Source organism: Trachurus japonicus, chromosome 16 (assembly GCF_045865225.1).
Source record: "Trachurus japonicus isolate A0001 chromosome 16, Traja_1.0".
NCBI classification, from domain to species: Eukaryota; Metazoa; Chordata; class Actinopteri; order Carangiformes; family Carangidae; genus Trachurus; species Trachurus japonicus.
Genome location: NC_140922.1, coordinates 22939668 through 22957478, shown reverse-complemented (window position 1 = coordinate 22957478; position 17811 = coordinate 22939668). Strand labels below are relative to the sequence as shown.

At 39.1% G+C, this 17811-nt stretch overlaps 1 protein-coding gene across 3 annotated transcripts in view; it reads left to right on the top strand.

The window, feature by feature from the left end:
• ulk4 (unc-51 like kinase 4) overlaps positions 1-17811 on the top strand; it is a 69822-nt gene that overhangs the window by 24631 nt on the left and 27380 nt on the right. For all 3 annotated transcript variants that reach the window (XM_085802625.1, XM_085802623.1, XM_085802624.1), the window contains exons 19-29: positions 2214-2375; positions 2677-2862; positions 4539-4666; positions 10066-10199; positions 10394-10515; positions 10851-10907; positions 11278-11329; positions 11933-12027; positions 14686-14737; positions 15243-15426; positions 16552-16644. In XM_085802625.1, the coding sequence (XP_085658751.1) occupies positions 2214-2375; positions 2677-2862; positions 4539-4666; positions 10066-10199; positions 10394-10515; positions 10851-10907; positions 11278-11329; positions 11933-12027; positions 14686-14737; positions 15243-15426; positions 16552-16644 (1265 nt within the window). The remainder of the gene's footprint in view (positions 1-2213; positions 2376-2676; positions 2863-4538; positions 4667-10065; positions 10200-10393; positions 10516-10850; positions 10908-11277; positions 11330-11932; positions 12028-14685; positions 14738-15242; positions 15427-16551; positions 16645-17811) is intronic.

Below are 17811 nucleotides of genomic sequence, written 5' to 3'. Positions count from 1 at the left end.
GGGAGTGCATATGTAAAGGCAGATTAGGTTCAGGTAAATCATTTTTTGAAACTAAAAATTATGAGAAAATAAAACATGGTTTAACACCTGAACTGACAGCCAGTGCTCTCTCATGTAGAGAGAATAACAATCTGGTCAGTTTGAATTAATGCCTATAATCGTCTAAAGTTATCGTCTAGATAGAAACCATTTCTGCAGCCTAATTCATATAATCAATAATCAACAAAAGAGCAAGACGGATACCATGAAACATAGTGTATTTAGACATAACTTGTTAAATGAAACTTGCTTTGGGTCCATTGTAGATGACACAAGTTCATATTGACCTCAGATTAGGTTGACTGTGAAGAAACAAACTAAAAACTTGAACAGGCACCATTAGTGTGGGTTGAGACTACGACCAATTTTAATTATTCTGTCTTTTTTTTAGGTCTCTTTTAAGTTTTGTATGTTCCATACATACACAAATGTGTGGAGCGCCCATGCAGTTATGTGTAAAATTTGAAACAATTAAGTAGTGTCACAATGGTATTATCTATCACTCACACCCCTTCAAGAATTACCATGATAAATTGTCACAGTGAAAGTAATGTTTTAGCTGTTATTATGAACCTTTACCAGGAAATATAGTCAGCTCTATTTTATGAATAGGCTCCATTGTATCTCATATCTAGAGAGTAGTGTCTAAGTGATGTAACACAGTGAAACACAACAATAACCTGACAGAGGCAATCACTTCTGTTCCACTTCCTGTCTTTCTCCACAATGACTTTACTGGAAAAACTCATTTCCTCAGCCTCAGAGATTTCATTAGCATGGCCCCATTGTCTGAACACAAACAACTATTCTCTACTCAGGCAAAGGTGTGTGGGCACATGCAGTATACACATAAGCATACACACAAACACTAGCGCACCAACACTCGTATATTCTCACACATGCACACACGCAACCTCTCTCCCTTTTGTATTGAGGTGATGTTGAGAGCTAATCTAATTGCCAGTTTGTGATTGTGTTAGTTCATTGTTCAACTCTCCCTTTTGCTATATGACATTTTTCTGTAATTGAGTTTTTAATTTGTAAGTTAACAATGAGTTAGAGGATGCTATGCACATGATGTCATCACAGGATGGACAAGAAGAAAGTCATGTTGGGACACATAGCACTAGAGGGAACAGCACAGCAGGGAGGCACATGCACAGTGATGCAGCAAATAGAAGACACACACAACTTTACTGATCTGATTTTACTTCAATGGGTGAATGAACAAAACTTTATCGCCATGTGCAAACAAGAAGGTAATACCCCATTGTGATGTCATCATGTGGAAAGGGGGTGACCACCTTTCCCAGTGTCTAGACACTGGTCATGGTCTGAAACTAGGAAGATGAAAAGCTGGAGATCTGGTTGTAATGATGAGCTTGGCCTGACTGGACACGATGAAGGAGATGATCCACCAGGATAAAAAGTACATAAGTGAAAGTCGGGGTCGGGGTCGCAGCAAGTGCAATGAAATGACATCTCACAGTGGGAGAGTGGGGAACAAATCGGATTTTAAAATACGTTGAGGACAACTTGATTGGCTGGTTTAGATTGTGGCGAGATCTAATTGGTTACCAAACACCTGGAGTCAGGTGATTACCAGGAGTAGTGAGAGAGAGAGAGAGAGAGAGAAACAAGAGAATGGTGAACAGCATCCAGAAACGTAAGAGGTAGTTTCTATGACTGAACTTTCTCTAAGCTTCATTTTCAGCACATATACTGTATTTTAGAAAAGTATGTTGTTTCTGTTTACACTGTCTCTGCATGTTTCTCAGTGTCCACTTGTTCTTCCCTGTCCTTGTCCATTTAAAGACTATGCCACTGTAAACAAGGTTGTTTTTTTTCCACGTCCTCTTTCAGGAAGCTTCTGAATATGGTTCCAAAAACATCTCTCATTATTTGGACCAGCAAAACTAGATAATCCATTTTTAATTGGCTTGAATATTTATATGCAAAAAAGGCTGTGTCTTTGGGACGCTATATTATAGGTTTAACATTACACTCTACAAGTGTTTTAAGAGTTGCTGCTAAATCTATCAAGTGTCAGTTTGTCAATGCCAACTTAAATTCATAATTTCAGTAAATGATAAATTCTTGAACTCACTGGGGTTACTGCACCATAGTGAATATACAGTGAATGATTCAAATGTGTTTATGTGTCCGTCTTACAGGATGATCCCACAGTTCATCATATGGTTGCAAAAATCATAGAGAACATCTCCACCACTGTTTCTGGCTCCACCCACCACCTGGTTACTACAGACATCGGCTCCGCCCTGTGGTACCTGTTCACTCACTCCACTGTGGAGGCTGTCAGAGTAACGGCGATCTCTGTAAGTTCACACACATGAAAATACACACTGAACACAGGCATGTGTAAGTATGACTGTGTACATATATGTAAAGCTACATGATAATGACTTGTTGCACATCCAATAACTTAGCTTTACATGTACATTGATTAACAGCAGAATTTGATATCCATGTCCATGTGCAGATTTGGTGCTCCATGTTATGCAACATTGCAGTTTAACATGGGCAACAACATCGAGTGCAACATGACATTACAGGGACTGCAAACACATAATCTGTGAATGATATACATTACCTGTGTGTATATGTGTGTGTTTACAGTCTCTTTCTAGGCTGGCCCGGGTGGTCCCAGCCGTCTTCTTGGCAGTGATTGACACATCTGGCTCCGTGGCCATCTTGGAGAGCGTGGGTGCAGCAGGAGCCAGGGTCCAGCAGCACTTGCTCACTGCGATGGCCTCTGCCTTAGTTGCCTCACAAATCCAAACACACCGTGTCACACAGAGCAAGGTATGTGTCTGCCAATACAGACGCAGTTTACATATCAAACCTCAAAGCAAACAAAAATATTGTTTCGGTGTTATAATTTATTGATATCACTACAGAGAAAGTTCTACAGATTTGTGCGTCACATCAGTGCTGAGCCGGGTTCGACTTTTAGAGACATTTATGTGGAGAATATCACTAATAAGGAAGGTTTTGCACGAGGGATGAAAACACTCGTAGACTGTAACATCAGGAACAAAAGAAACTTCAAATCTGTAAAACCTTTATGTCATACTTACTCTCTCACTCTTTCACTTCCCTCCTCTCTCTCTGCCTCTCTCTCTTCCATACAGTTCATGAACTAATGCTGAACTGTGCATGAACTAATTTGTCAGGAATTACTTATTTAATTTTTTATAAGACAGCTCATGTAGTGTGTATGTGAAGTGCTAATCTTGGTAAGGCAGAGGGGCTAAAATTGATTTGAAGGTTTTTTACTTGGAGTCTAGCATTGGTAATTGACTCTGAACTGAATTGATTTGCATTGAGCATTTCCAATTTAACACCAGAATACAAACTTAGTACTTCAACTCTACTCTAATTATACACTGATATGCATTCACCCCCCTACCAACCCCCCTTCCCCCACCCCTGGCACAAAGACAGACAGTCCAAGAGTTTGTTTACACAGAACTCTGTCTGTTAGCGTGTGTGTGTGTGTGTGTGTGTGTGTGTGTGTGTGTGTGTGTGTGTGTGTGTGTGTGTGTCCACAAATGCGCATACACTAATTTGTAGTGTGTGTGTCAGTATCTGGGCTAATTGGCTGAATGAAAGCGCTGCAGCCTTCTACTTCAGCAAAGCATTATGGGTAGTGGGGAGGGACTTATCAGCTAGGCACACACTACTGGGCTTTGAAATTAATTAACTTGGTGTGTTGCCCCATAAACATTCATGTATGCACATTCTCTCACATTAACTCTCAAACACTCATGCACAGACATACACAGCCAGTAGTGTATGGTGTTGGTGATAATGATAATAGTAATGAATGCTGGCCAGTCTATTTTTTTCCCCCCAACCAGTTACTGCTGCCGAATTTATGCTGAGTGAATGAGCGTCTGAAGTAGCTGTAGGCACACAAGTTTGTGTGAGGATGTGTGTGTGTGCAGGTAGGGAGTCTGAGCTGATTAAGTTTTGGTCTGATAGTTTGAAGCATTTTCAGAAATGTATGGGTTTTTTTTCTCTTCACCTTAGGGAAAATGTTTCATGAAATCATTTCTTATTTTTGTGCATATGTCATTTGGATACAGTGCAGTAAAATCTTAGAATATGATAAACTCAGTTGTGTTCAGTGTAGAAACATTTTTCTCTCCATACACATGATACAAGGAAAAGTGTAATACAACAGCTTATCCAGCACCTTCTTCTTTGTTTTCCTCCCACCAACAAACCCACATCACCCTCTCTCTCCAGCCCCTGACATAATAAACCAAGACAGTGTACACAAATAAAATCACAAAAATAGACATGAAAACAACATTTGGAAAATACAAATGCAACCTAACCAAATATCCAAACATCCACATGGCTGACTTGTATTTGAATTGCAAAGTAAAGCATTTTGGATTGTACACCAGCAGAAACACATAACTAGTCTCAAGAAGACTTGTACTTTATTCATTCGTGTTTGTGTCTTGTAGGATTTGGTGTTGAAGGTGCTGCGCTGTCTCGAGAGTCCGTCCACAGTAACAAGAGCCAAAGCATTACTACTACTGCTGCTACTAATGCAGGACAACTCGCACATACTACTTTACTGCTGTCAGCACAGGTAAATAAATTCACACTCACACATATGCACACACAGGCGTGCCTCACATATGGAGACGAGTGAAAGCCTGTACTACAATCCAACCAAATAAATGTGCTGGATGTAAATTAGTTTTATCGTGTTAACTGGGCAACAACTAGAAGATTTTCATCACTTACATTGACTAAGTATTTATTTATAAAATGGATGAGATGAAGTGAAATTCTCTTACAGCCTTCTGACATGGCAAACATTATTAAGGTTTGTCTGCAACTGTGTGCTCTTACAATAACCAGTTGTGAGAGATCAGTGTTTGATCTATCCTCTATACCATGGAGGACTGTGTTTGAAATAGTATTTGATTTTTGCTAATAAAAACACTCTTTTTACTCGTATGATAACAAATGAGGGTGATGTGTGTCTTTAACTGCTATCTTACCGCATAGCTCAGTGCACTGCGATTTGGACCAGTGAGGATTACTTATAACCCCACTCAGTCTGTCAGACCACTGGCTAATTAGTTTCTGCAGTTGCTCACACATAGACTGAACTGTCAGAGAACAAACAAATAGCATTTGTGAATTCCTTATCAGGGTGGGATTCCCCTTTAATTATTCAGCTGTAGCTTTCACTGTGTGTTCTCTGATTCAGTGACGATGTCACTAAAATTAAAATCCTTCTTCAGTACATGGTGTGTTGGGGAAAAAAATTAAAGTTTTTGCAGTTGTTCATTTTATAGTTATTGGCATTTGTACTAGTTGCCACAACAACTAATCAACATAATTGCATTATGCATTTGTAAAATATTTAGAGCATTTTTTTATGGTCAAATCTTGTTATATCTAGATAAGAGAGTGACTGGTGGGATTAAGTAGACTGTGGCAGAGGACTGCAGTGGAGGAGATGGTCCTTCAGTGTGGCTTAGACACATTTGTGTTCACACAGCAAAAGGAAAGTGGACGTGTGGCCCAGACACCCTCCACATGTGGTCTGAGTGATCAGATCTCAAATGTGTCCTGAATGCATCTCGGTGCATTCACACCTGTACTTAGAACCCACCACTTGAGATTAAATTAAACTGGGATGGATGGTGATACAACGTCTGAACAGGGTCAATGAATTTAGACCTTTTTGCTGACACTTGAAATCTACGTCAGGTTCCTCCCACTTCTCTTGATCATCTTTAAAATGTTGTGTTGAAACAACAACAACAATAACAACCAGAGTTGTAGGATTTTTTTTTTTACTGAAGATAGAGAGAAAAATTGTTGATTTTCACATTCAACCAAATTAGCTTGGCTATGTTATGCCACAAACTCAAAGATTAATTTCATTATTAAACCAATAAATTTCATCATACAGCCCATACATCGAGTAATTTGTCCTGAGGCAAATGTGTTGCATTCAGCACAGTTATCTGTTATTTAAAGCAGACTGCTTTTTGAAAGGAGGCTTCTTCAAAAAAAAAAAAGTCTGCCTGGGGTTGTTGGCAGGCGGTTGCACTCTGTGTAACCTTTGAGTTAACTAGCACAGCAGCCGTGGGAATGATAATACTGTATGAATGTATGTACCCTGGACATCCAGTTTATGCTGCTGCATATTGTAACTTTACTGGAACTTCAAATGGTTCATTAGAGCTGGTTGTCCTGTGTTTCACCCCACACTAACTTGCAGTGCAGCTGTGAATGTGCATTGCTCATATAATCAGATGCATATGCATGATATATACACCCAGTTCCCTTGGTAATTTATGACCAGTTGGTATTCCAGTTTGATGCCCTAGATTACTGACATATGGATGATTATAAATGTCTCTATCCACGTGTCTTCGCTGCCTTTTTTTCTTTCTTTTTGAAATGCTTCTCTTTTCAGTCTCAGACTCTGCTTTCTCTGCTATGGCTGTCTTGCATTTTACACGTGTGAACTGCCAGGTCAAATTTTCCATTAAATAGTGGGGGTAAGAGAAGTAAAAGAAGAGATCAAATACCAATCATTTCCCTTACAATTGTTTTTACTCCCCAACTAACCCATCAGGTCAAAAGGTCGAATCAGCCATGACACCACAGTTTTGTCTGCCGGTCTCATTCATAAACACAGTATCTCAGTAACTCTTTTAATTCCTTAAAATTTGATACAATTTATTAGGTCATAGTTAAAGGTTGCAGTGATCTCACTAAACACGGTTTAGGCCTTCTAAATGTCATATCTTAAGACCACCCTGAGGGGATGTCTCAAGCATGAACTCAGAGGTAGAAATTGTAGGTCTGAGTAAATAAATTCTGTGAAAGACTCAATCTCCAAAAGAAATACACAACTCTATATTTATGTAATTTTAGGGTGTTACAGTGAATCAGTCACCAACAACTCTGGACCACTATTGAATCTTGCAGGATTTGGTTTCAGCACATTTTTACATGAAAAACACCAGCTTCTATTCGATCTATAATAGAAACTCTCATCAGTGTTTTGTTTGACCTCAAATAATCTTTTCAGCTTTTGATCTTTTTCACAATATCGGTCTACTGATCGTTGATCACATGATCAGAGGAGAGGCTCCAAAACTCTCCTCCAATTGGCTGATTTGTCCAGAGCTTTTGGTGATATTCTGGCGTATACTCCCCTCTGTGATAGAGAAATGGTACAGTATGTGGCAGAAAATGGAAATGTAGCAGCAAAACTGCCTCATTTAGGATTTTTTTTTTTATTGGACCATTCTTCCTTTTTTAACATAACCTCCTTTTACACATGACCCTAAAACAGAAATAGGGTGTTTTTATTTCTCACTTCCCGTTCAACTCTTTTCCTCTGTCTGCCTGTCTTTTACTTTCACATATATTTTATTTCTCTCCTCTCACTTGCTCTCCCTCTATTCACTGTGCTGGAGCTGTCAGAGTTGACCTGCCTGTCTCTCTCCCACCGAGCACTCTGGATGATTCAACCACACGCACAAACACACGCGTCTTTGCCTCAGTCCTGCTCTCGCCCAGACACGTTGTGTTTAATTAGCTCCTCAGTGGTGTGAAAATGTGTGTGTGTTCGTGTATTTGTTATTGTCTATATGAGATAAACTTGTGCAGGCCTCACTGAGGAAGTGTCAAGATTGCCATTGGGAGTGGTGTGAGATGGCTTTCAACAGACTCAGTCACACACACACACACACACACACACACACACAGCCAGGGCAGGCCACTTGTAGGTCAGTTGTGTGTGACTACTTTGTGAGTCTCCCACAGTGACTGACAGAGAGGTTGCAAGTTTGTCTCTGTTTAGCACTCTGGAAAAAAATGACTGCAAGACTAACAGAGGAACACAGAGACACAAGTCTAGCAGGGAGACAAATTGGCAGACAGACATGAAGAAGGCGAAGGGCTGGGTAGAGAGACAGACAGGTCAATAACTACAGACGTACAGGGAAGGTAGACTGATAAGCATTTTGTGTTGGTGTTGGAAAATAAGTATAATTGAGACTAGTGAGTTAATTACAGTTTTTCTCAATTGCTAAAACACTAAACCCTGTTGTCTGAACCAAATTCTCTGTTGCCTGAACCCACTGATTGAATCAGTCACTCTTTTGGCAAAACCATCAGCACTTTTCACCTGTTTAGACACATCTTACCAACACATTTTCATTGTGATGCACCTGTGTTGCATAATGCTGAGCACAGGTGGCAAAAGTCAAACACAACTAAAGCACAAGTTTCACCGGTTGAACACAACAACTCAAAATTGATAACACTTGTGTCCAATGATGTGAGGGCACATATACTGTAAGCCAGTTCAGGATGAAGTCCTGTGGCCTGATCCAGTACAGAGAAATGATGCTGTGGCTGAGTTATGCACTTCTCATTTCTATATTTTTGTACTTTATTTTTACGTAGGCTTACTGTATACAAGTGCTAAATGCACAAGATTTCTGTTTGTTTTTGTACTGTACAAGTGCTATGTGTAAATGCACAAGATTTCTGGTTTTTGTACTTCTTTTTTTTTACTATGTACAAGTGCTAAATGCACAGGTTTTTCGTTTTGCAAGAGGAGAAGATGAGAGACGACAGGGTGAAGTAAGAAAGGATTAGGGAGGGAGGGAGGGAGAGATGAACTGGGAAGAAAAAAGAAGAAGGAAGGAAAAGGGGATGAAATGGATGTGGAGAGGGAAGGAGGAGGGTGAAAGAAAGGGAAGGAGAGAAGTGCTACAGTGTACTGTAAATGCACAGGTGTTTTGTTTTGCAACATGCATTTAGCTACAGTGAACGATAAACATTTATTTCTACAGCCTCATGTGCTGAGCGTTGTGTTTTCTATTTTTCTATGTTGTGTTTAGTGACTGCTCAGTAGTGTTTTTAATTTTGATTGACTCGGGGCACGATTTGACAACATAGTTCAGTTTTGAGAACAGATTGAACTGTTTTGAGGTGAAAGTTTGGTTTTGCAAGAAGAGTCTGAGGTTTTGTGAATGTAGCTTGAAAATTGGGGTTTGTGTTCACAGTTTAGAGAAAATGAGAGAAGCTTTCGAGAAATGTGTCTTAGCAATCGAGAAAAACTGTAAACACAGTGACTTTCTCTTCAACAGACTTTTTTAAGAGATTATATCTTGAAAATAAATAAAATAAAACAACATTTAGATTGATGGCCACAAAATATGATATAATAACTTTCCTTACCTTTGTGACTAGCACTATTAACAGAGCTCAAGGTTACTCTGTAGGTATATATTAATAACACCCAAGTTAGGATTTGTTTTTTTTGTTTTTCTTCTCTTTTTTGCAACACTAAAGGGAAAATTGGAAAAACAAAATGCTTTGGATCCCTAAAATAGTAATGATAATGTCAGATACATTTAACCATAACACTAGATTGTAAATCTTAGCTGCATCATTATCAGGCAGAATAGTGCATGATTCCCAAACCCTCTGCACGATTGCCACTGTAAATCTTGGAATCAATATTTGTCGACTAATCTGACCTCTCAGGATCTCTCTGCATGTGTCTGCATTCATTTCTGCTGCTGCTTGTGTCAGTCCTGATACACACACATGTGAGTGTCTGTGTGTCAGTAATGAATATCAGTTAACAGTGCGGTAACCTTTCTGTTCTGCTCTGAATTTGTGAATAGAATATTATTGATTACTGTTCAATACATGGAGTCTGATGAGAATGAAAATTTTCTCTAACTGTGAGCCTATCTGTCTGTATCTCTCTTGCCCAGAGTCATTGCCCTGTCTTTTTTTCTTTTGCACCCTGTCAAAATCTTACTTTTTACTGACTGAAATCATTTTTACTAATGAGTCGTAGAGTAAAATTAAAAGAAAAAAAAATCCATGCCTTCATGATGCATTGATGTTGTCATAATACTACATACAGAACTGAAAATAAGTTGTCTTTTCTACTGTATGACATGCAATGCATGTGTGTCCCTTCCTTAGACTTGTGATGTACCTGGAGAGAGACCTGCGCAAAACCCGACCTCTCAGAGAGAACCCCGGTCAATCAGGATACTTGTCTCAGTGCCTGGACTTGCTGATTGCATATCTGAGCAGAACTGTGCCACGGATACTGGGTACAGACAGATACATGTGTATTTTTAGGATTCTATAAAACCATTCAGAGAATTTCAGCTTAATGGGAAAATGTTAATGTGTTTGCTTGAAGTAAAAAAAAAACAAAAAAAACCTCAGACATGCTTTATGCTTTTGTACGTAACCCATTACCTTATCTTATATCCCCTTGTCTTGTCTCCTGTCCTCTCTCTAGAGGACGTCTTGTGTGCATTAAGAGATGTGATCGGGAGGAGACACCCATCTACAGCTCAGAGCAGACAGCTAAAACACACTTTGCCTACCATGTCTGTGGTGCTGGAACTTCTGTCATCACAGGTGAGAAGGACCAAAAAAGGAATACTTTTCCATTTTAATGTTCTAGCAGTATTGTTTGCAAGGTTATCCACACAGACCTTCTTATAAATTACCAATGCATATCGTTAACATTGAACACAGCCTTGTCCATCTGTTTTGCAAGTCAATTATTTCATTAACCAAACATTTTTAGTCCTTGCATTGAAGGCCAGGTGGGTGAGCCTGGTAACAAATATATAATGAGTTGATAGACCATTTGAATTTGTGTATAGAGGCATTCAAGACAATAATGTAACACTGCTCTCTTCTGTTAAGTTTGACCGTTTTGCTCCCATCGTGCCATCGTCTTCTCACAGGTCTTTCGATCTCAAATTGTGACTGAAGAGTTTTTGGCTCAAGTTGGATTGCTGCTTGTAAGTGTCTGCTAATACTGACTACTTGTTTTATTGTGGACTAGTTGTCGGTCTTCACATGAGAATGATTGTCTTACAAATACGTTAAAACTATGATGCTCTAAGACATTTTGAATCTTAACATCGTTGACATGTTAAAACATACAGTGACATCCCCACAGGATTAAGCCAGTATTAGCCTAATGTAAAAACAACTAATTTCCATCACACCACATTTATATTTTGTAGTGAAACAGAAAAGCTAACTGAAACATAGCAGCACATGGTGATAAGTACATGACTGAGCTTAGCTAGGTATTGCGCAGTAAAATTATCATCATTGCAAAGCATTTCTTTATGGGATGTGTAATTTTTATGCTCTCTTTCTCAGAACTATATCACCTCTCTAGAGTCCAGTGAAACAAATCTGGCCAGTGCTGTGGGTGAGTTACTTTTTCAATTACTGCACTTGTTAGTGCACTTTCATCACTTTTCATGTAATTAGTGTTGTCTTTTCTCTCATATTATAATAATGATATTAATTATCAATCATATTATATCAACAGAGTCTTGAATGTTAGACTTAATTCTACTACATCTGCTGTTTTTCCCTTTGAACTGAATTTTACAGTATGTTTTCTTCACCTGATCTAATTAGGACTCAAAGAAATGAATGAAGCCTGCAAAAGCCCATACCTTTGAACAAATTATGTTTATTTGTAAAGGCTACATTTCGACACCTTTGGTTCATATGAAAAATATTGATAAATGGATGAAAAGAAGAGAAACAGATACACAGTGTACATCCTTGAAGAGAGAGAGACGTGGCATTGAAAGTCAAATGTGTTGTGCACAAGGCAAGTTCAGGGTACATGGTCAGCCACAGCGCTCTGCATCTGTGGGAGCTGAGGGGGCTGTAATATCAACCATACTCCAGCTGCTTATTCATCAATGGAAAAAGACCCAGACGTCTGTGCAGGGGATTCAATTTCTGGTCACCCTGTGGGTCACCCTAGTAGAGCTGAATGATATTTGAATCCCTCTAGGTGCAGCTGTATGTGAGGAGATGATTAGGACAACTTTGTCCATTGTGGAAGTGCTGAGTCAGCACCAGGGTCTCATCACCCCACACCGTAGAGCTGTAAGTATGCAGCTGACTTTCTGTCTGACTCACTGTCTGTCTACCTGATACACAGTGTTTGTAAATGTTTATGTCTGTCGGTCTGTTTCAGGGTCATTGGCTACTTGTCGGTCTGTCTGACTCATTTTTTAATGTTTTATTAAGTAGTAATAATATAGGACAGTTATCCTGTGATTGTTCAACATCACTATATTACTTCTGACAGGACTTTGGAGAAAACTTGTCATCATCCTGGTATTCTTAGAAAAGTAATGCATTAGCTGATTTGCTGTGATAGAACACTTGAGAAAACAATGGAGGGATATAAAAACTGTCAGATTAATGTTCATGTCTCCATGAATGTCACCCATTTTTGTGCATTTCTTACATTGGTCCTCTGTTTGATATTCACTGTGTGTCTTCTAGTCTGCTAAACCTGTCCATTAGTGATGAGAGGACACAGGGTCAACCTGTGGGCTAATAGGCAAGACACTAATCAACTATTGAACCAACAGGGCTGCATCAGATCTGTGTGTGTCTGTGTGTCTGTATGTCTGTGTGTCAGTGATTGTGTATGAGTGTTTGTGTGTGCGTATGTGCATGTGGGACAATGAGATTGTGTTTAATGACTATTGACGTATGGAAGTGGAGAGCAGCAGGAAGCAGACAGGATGGAGGGAGAGAAAAGAAAAGAGATGAGGAATAGAGGCAAGGAGCAAAGAGGACTCTCGTTCCTGCTGAGAGTCAATAACACAGGAAGACACTTTAATTACCATCAGCCAGCTCAGATTAACTTTTATTGCCAGCTGGACAAGGAGACACACTCATGTTTTAGTTCACGGCCCCGAATCCCATCACAGACTTAAGTTGGCAGTACGTTTTTCCCCCACAGTTATTTATTTACTTGTTTTTAAATAAGCCACTTTCTCACTTAAAACCAAGAAGGCATTCAATTAATTCCTAGTCCATTTTATGTGCGATACGGAAAAACAAATAAAACATTTTACAGACTACGCAGATACAGTATGTAATAGATCCAAGTAACAGTTGATTTCAATCACTAAGCATGCTTTTATTGCACTATACAGTTAGCCACTGAGGTAGGTTCATTAATTTTCATCTACATTAGCATATTCAACAAGTCAGAAACTCCAACATACATGAGTTTATTCTCAAATAATACCATATAATTGTGATGCAATACACTTATAATGTTGGTATAGTAGCCCTTTCCATTCACTGCTATTGAAGAACATTAAATTGAGCTAGTCAACTTGTTTAGTGGAATATTTGTCATTTTGGCTCCTGTATCCAGGAGCTGCTAGCTATCAATGGCTAAGTTGTTATTGAATTAATCTTGTGCAACAGCTTCAGTACAGCAGGTATATTAAAACTGTGTAGTTGTGTGCACTGCTTAATTAAGAGTGTAGACATGAGGTTTGTTTACTGGTAACAGAAGGTGAATTTCAGAAGCCCAGCTGTTGCCTCTGATTTGCAAATGGTAAAAAAAAGCTAAATAAGGTGTACGAAACATTGCATCTTACCTACTCATGTAAGAAAACAGATAAAATAGTATTTTTTGGACCTGCAAAACAAACTGAATGAAACTCATCACAAGTTACAATTCCTATGTTTTTTTTAATTTTTAATTTTTATTTATTCATTCATTTTTTTTGCACCACTGTACATGAGGCGGAGGGATTACTATGTAAGAGAGCCAAAACAGAAAAATGGGAACAAGAAAGGATTTCAGAAAGTGGAGGGACATGTCACCCATAGATAACAGTTCAGAGAAACTGCACCCCCCGCCTCACACACACATAAACACACACTCCATCCAGTCTTTTGATGGTTGTGATATTAATACACAGACCATTAAGTGGTGGACAGCATCCTTTGTACTTTTCTTTCTCTGCCTTCAATGTAATGACCTCACACACACTCACTCAGCATTAGTGTTGTTTCTATGGTAATATTAGTAATCATGCAAATTCATGCAATACAGATTCATGCCTAAATAAAGGCTTTTAAAGTTGCAGAGGTACATGTGTGTGTATGTGTGTGTGTGTGTGTGTGTGTGTACATGTGCCTGTGTGTGATCAAAGAAATCACTCAACGGTGTATTTCCATAGTAATCTGATCCTCTGACAGTGGTCTGTGTGGTTGATGCCCACAGAATTAATATAGCACAGAGTCTTTTATACGGACTAATCTAAAAATATATCTGTTTTCAGATTGGCTGTATATTAAGTATGCTTTCAGAGGAAAGGCTGATTGCTTTTATTGATGTACTGGCTTTCCCCTCAAATGAGAGAACATGGGACCAAATTAAATAACTTATACTATTCATCTTCAAGAGGGAGATTGATTGTGAACTTTTAGAAAGAAAATAAGCAAGAAAAGAAAAGTCTGCAGCAGATTGGCAATAGTTTTGATTTCACATTTCCAGCAAGTTGATTGTATCTAGCCCCCTAACATGCCTGACTAACACTATGCACTTTTGGTGCATTTCTTTACCTGATCTCTCTCCACTATTTCAATAGATGTAACACTTTTAGTGTTAGTTAATTCTAGTATTGCTTCCTTACTGTAGTTAATCAGCCTCTTATCGAGTATTGTGATAAAGGATCTTTACAGTGTCATGTGTAAAGACTTTTGGTCCATTTGTGTCTCTTGAAGGTTGTGGATGCCATCCTGCCTCCACTGACAACACTGGCTTTCAGCAGAAATGGTAAGAAAGGTGGTTGCTTGTTTTCTTGAGCCAGAAGTGAGAGGAAGAAATGAGACAGAGGAGATGTGAAGATACAAGCAAATGTCAGACTGAGAGAGGAGGGGGTGAGGAAGAGAAAGGAGCAGAGCAAATGGGAAAGAGTGGAAGCAATGGGACATGTTTAGAAAGATAGGGGTAGACCAAATTGTTAAAGTGCATGCCACACAACTGCAATGACATTTGCATTTTTGCCAGTCTTGTCTGTCTTGTTTGTGTCTAGTAAGAAAAGAAAAGGTGCCAAAAAATTGTAAAACATATATATAATACTTTGTATTTTATAGACAGTTGTGATGTTCAGTTGCATGCATGGTCAAAATATCCCAAATTTATCATAGACACCATTCCTGCTCTTCATCAAAAAAAATGCCTTTCCATTTCTAAAGCTATGGTAAAAATGTTATGCAGTTGTTTAATGTTGCCTTGTAACATTTTGTATATGCCCTCTCTCTCTTTCTCCATGTTACAGTGGAGTGGTCTGTGTTTGTTTTGAGGGTGCTGTCTGAACTCAGTCTCGTCCTGCTGGTCCAAGATTGTGATGGTCCTGATGAAGTTGAAAAGACAGAGGGAAGAGAGAGGGCAGCAGAAAGAAGAGACAAAGGAAACTCTCACAGTCAAATCTTGGCTCTCATCACTAAATCTCTGCTTCCAAGGTTGGTCTGGTTATCAGCATGACATTGTTTCTGGTTTGCTTTGTCAATTTTTTTTAATCTGTTGGAACAGATACTGTAAGTCTCCTGTGACACTTAATGGCATTATTTGCATCTACAAATCAGATGTAAATACATATTATTAATGATGATCACCATCATTATCATGTTATTTGTTATTTTTCCACATTTCATTTAACCCCCTTTTGACAAGAATATTTTTTGTAGTCAACCTAATCCTTGTTTATGCAAGTATCCCACCATTTTTTGGCAAATACTAGCTGTGCCTCAACAATAATTCAAGTGAAAGAGCTGGAGTACAACAACTGCAAGGCTGAAAATACATGAAGCCTTTGTATCTCGGTGACAACATTTGATAGAGCTTTAGAGGAATTTATAAATTCAATGAGCCCTCCTACTATCTTGGGGTTTCAAAGACAGGTAAGAGTACAGTCAAGGCAACTCTACATATATTTATATATCAGTGTTGATATACTGTAAGTATTTATTGACATCAAAAATTCAAAAAGACCTCTGGGTCTTTAGAATAGAATATGCAGAGTTGTTCTGTGTCCTGCGTCTGTGGGTCCTCGTCACATCATAGTATTTGTGAGATACGGCCAACTGACAAGCATCTATCTTTATGAGTGTTGGCAGCCAATGATCACGCAGTCTGTGGAGAGCAGAGACAGACACATACAGTTTGCAGAAGTTCATGTCATGACAGAGTAACAAGAATACAAAAATAGACGTTGACATTTGTTGTCTGCTTTTCTCACTTTCCTTGACAGCCTCTATGTGGCTGTATACTGTCTGCTCCTATACCATTGTTATTTTTACTGACCTCTTTTAAAATGTCCTTCTCTCTTATTGCTGTCGTATGTGTTCAGTTTCCTATTTCTCTTCCTCCCTCTTTTTCCTTTTCCTTAAATTCTCTCCTCTGCTCCTCTTCCCACGTTTCTTTTTCTCTCCTTCTCCCATTATACCTCTGGTTTTCCCCTCCCCCTCTCCTCCACCCTTCTCCTCAGATCTGTTTCAGTTTACACTCTGTTACTAATGATCAGAACAGTACATAAATTATTAACACTACCAAAGCCAAATGTTGTACTCATGAATGTTTGTGTCTAGGTATGAGTCTCTTCTTCGAGCAGCAGAGCCAATCCCACTCTACGCACTCAAACTGCTGGTGTCAATGACTGAACACAGCACCCAGATCTGCAGGTACTGTACACAGTCAGACACAATCAGCCAAACAGAAAGAGCAAAAAAATCTTACTGTACTGCACCTTACTGTACCACTCTCAGTACTGTATGATCATAATGTACAGGTGGTATGTTATACATCCATTGAAGCTGTTCCCACCTCTTAACACACCTAATTTCCTCCTTTAGTGACTCAAAGTTTCTGTGGACAAGACGTTTGTTGACTGAAAATAGTTTTGACCCCATTATTCTTGTTCTACATCCAAGACCAGGCTTTGGTAGGGCTGAAATATTTTGCAGTCCTGGCAGTCTTGCACATAAATACACACAGGCACATTTTAGACTCTCAATATGTAATGTTTTAATGCCAAGGCCAGTCACTCCCCAGCTCAGTACTCTGAATCGCTACTAACTGTTTTTTATTCACAACCATGCACAACCGAACACACACACACACACCTGCACAAGTGTGCACACAAACACAGAATCTTACCATTGGCAGTGATTTATTTTCCCACTCCAGCATATGCACAAATAATAATTTATTTATTGATGTAGCTGATGCACATTCAGTGCTAATAGCAACATCAGCACAGCTGCGCCACTGATCGTGATCTACATTGAACGAGACCCTTTTCACCCCTCTTAAAGCCAATGTTTTCTACATTAGTAATCAGTTTAGCAGCAGGTATAAGGTGCTGCATCAGCTAAGATGTTTAAAGACTTGACATATTGTGCTGATATATCTTGGCACACTCGCTACTCTTGAAGAGGTTTGTTAAAAAAAGTGTACTGCACACACTTTGAATGTGCAATACTAAAGATACAAGTTATTGCTGCCATTAAAGTAAGATTCCCTGCTGCATAATGTCGAAGTAATTTGCTATTCAGGAGGACATTAAATATTTCCTGAGGAAGCAGTCACCTGACACCAGAATTAAAAAAAAAAAAAGTATTGATGTGTGTGTTGTTGCAGAGACAATCTGCTGATCCCCATTGTAACCATGAGATGAGTCACCTGTGTGTGTGTGTGTGTGTGTGTGTGTGTGTGTGTGTGTGTGTGTGTGTGTGTGTGTGTGTGTGTGTGTGTGTGTGTGTGTGTGTGTGTGTGTGTGTGTGTGTGTGTGTGTGTGTGTGTGTGTGTGTGTGTGTGTGTTTGATAGATGTGTTCTGACAGCAGCTGTC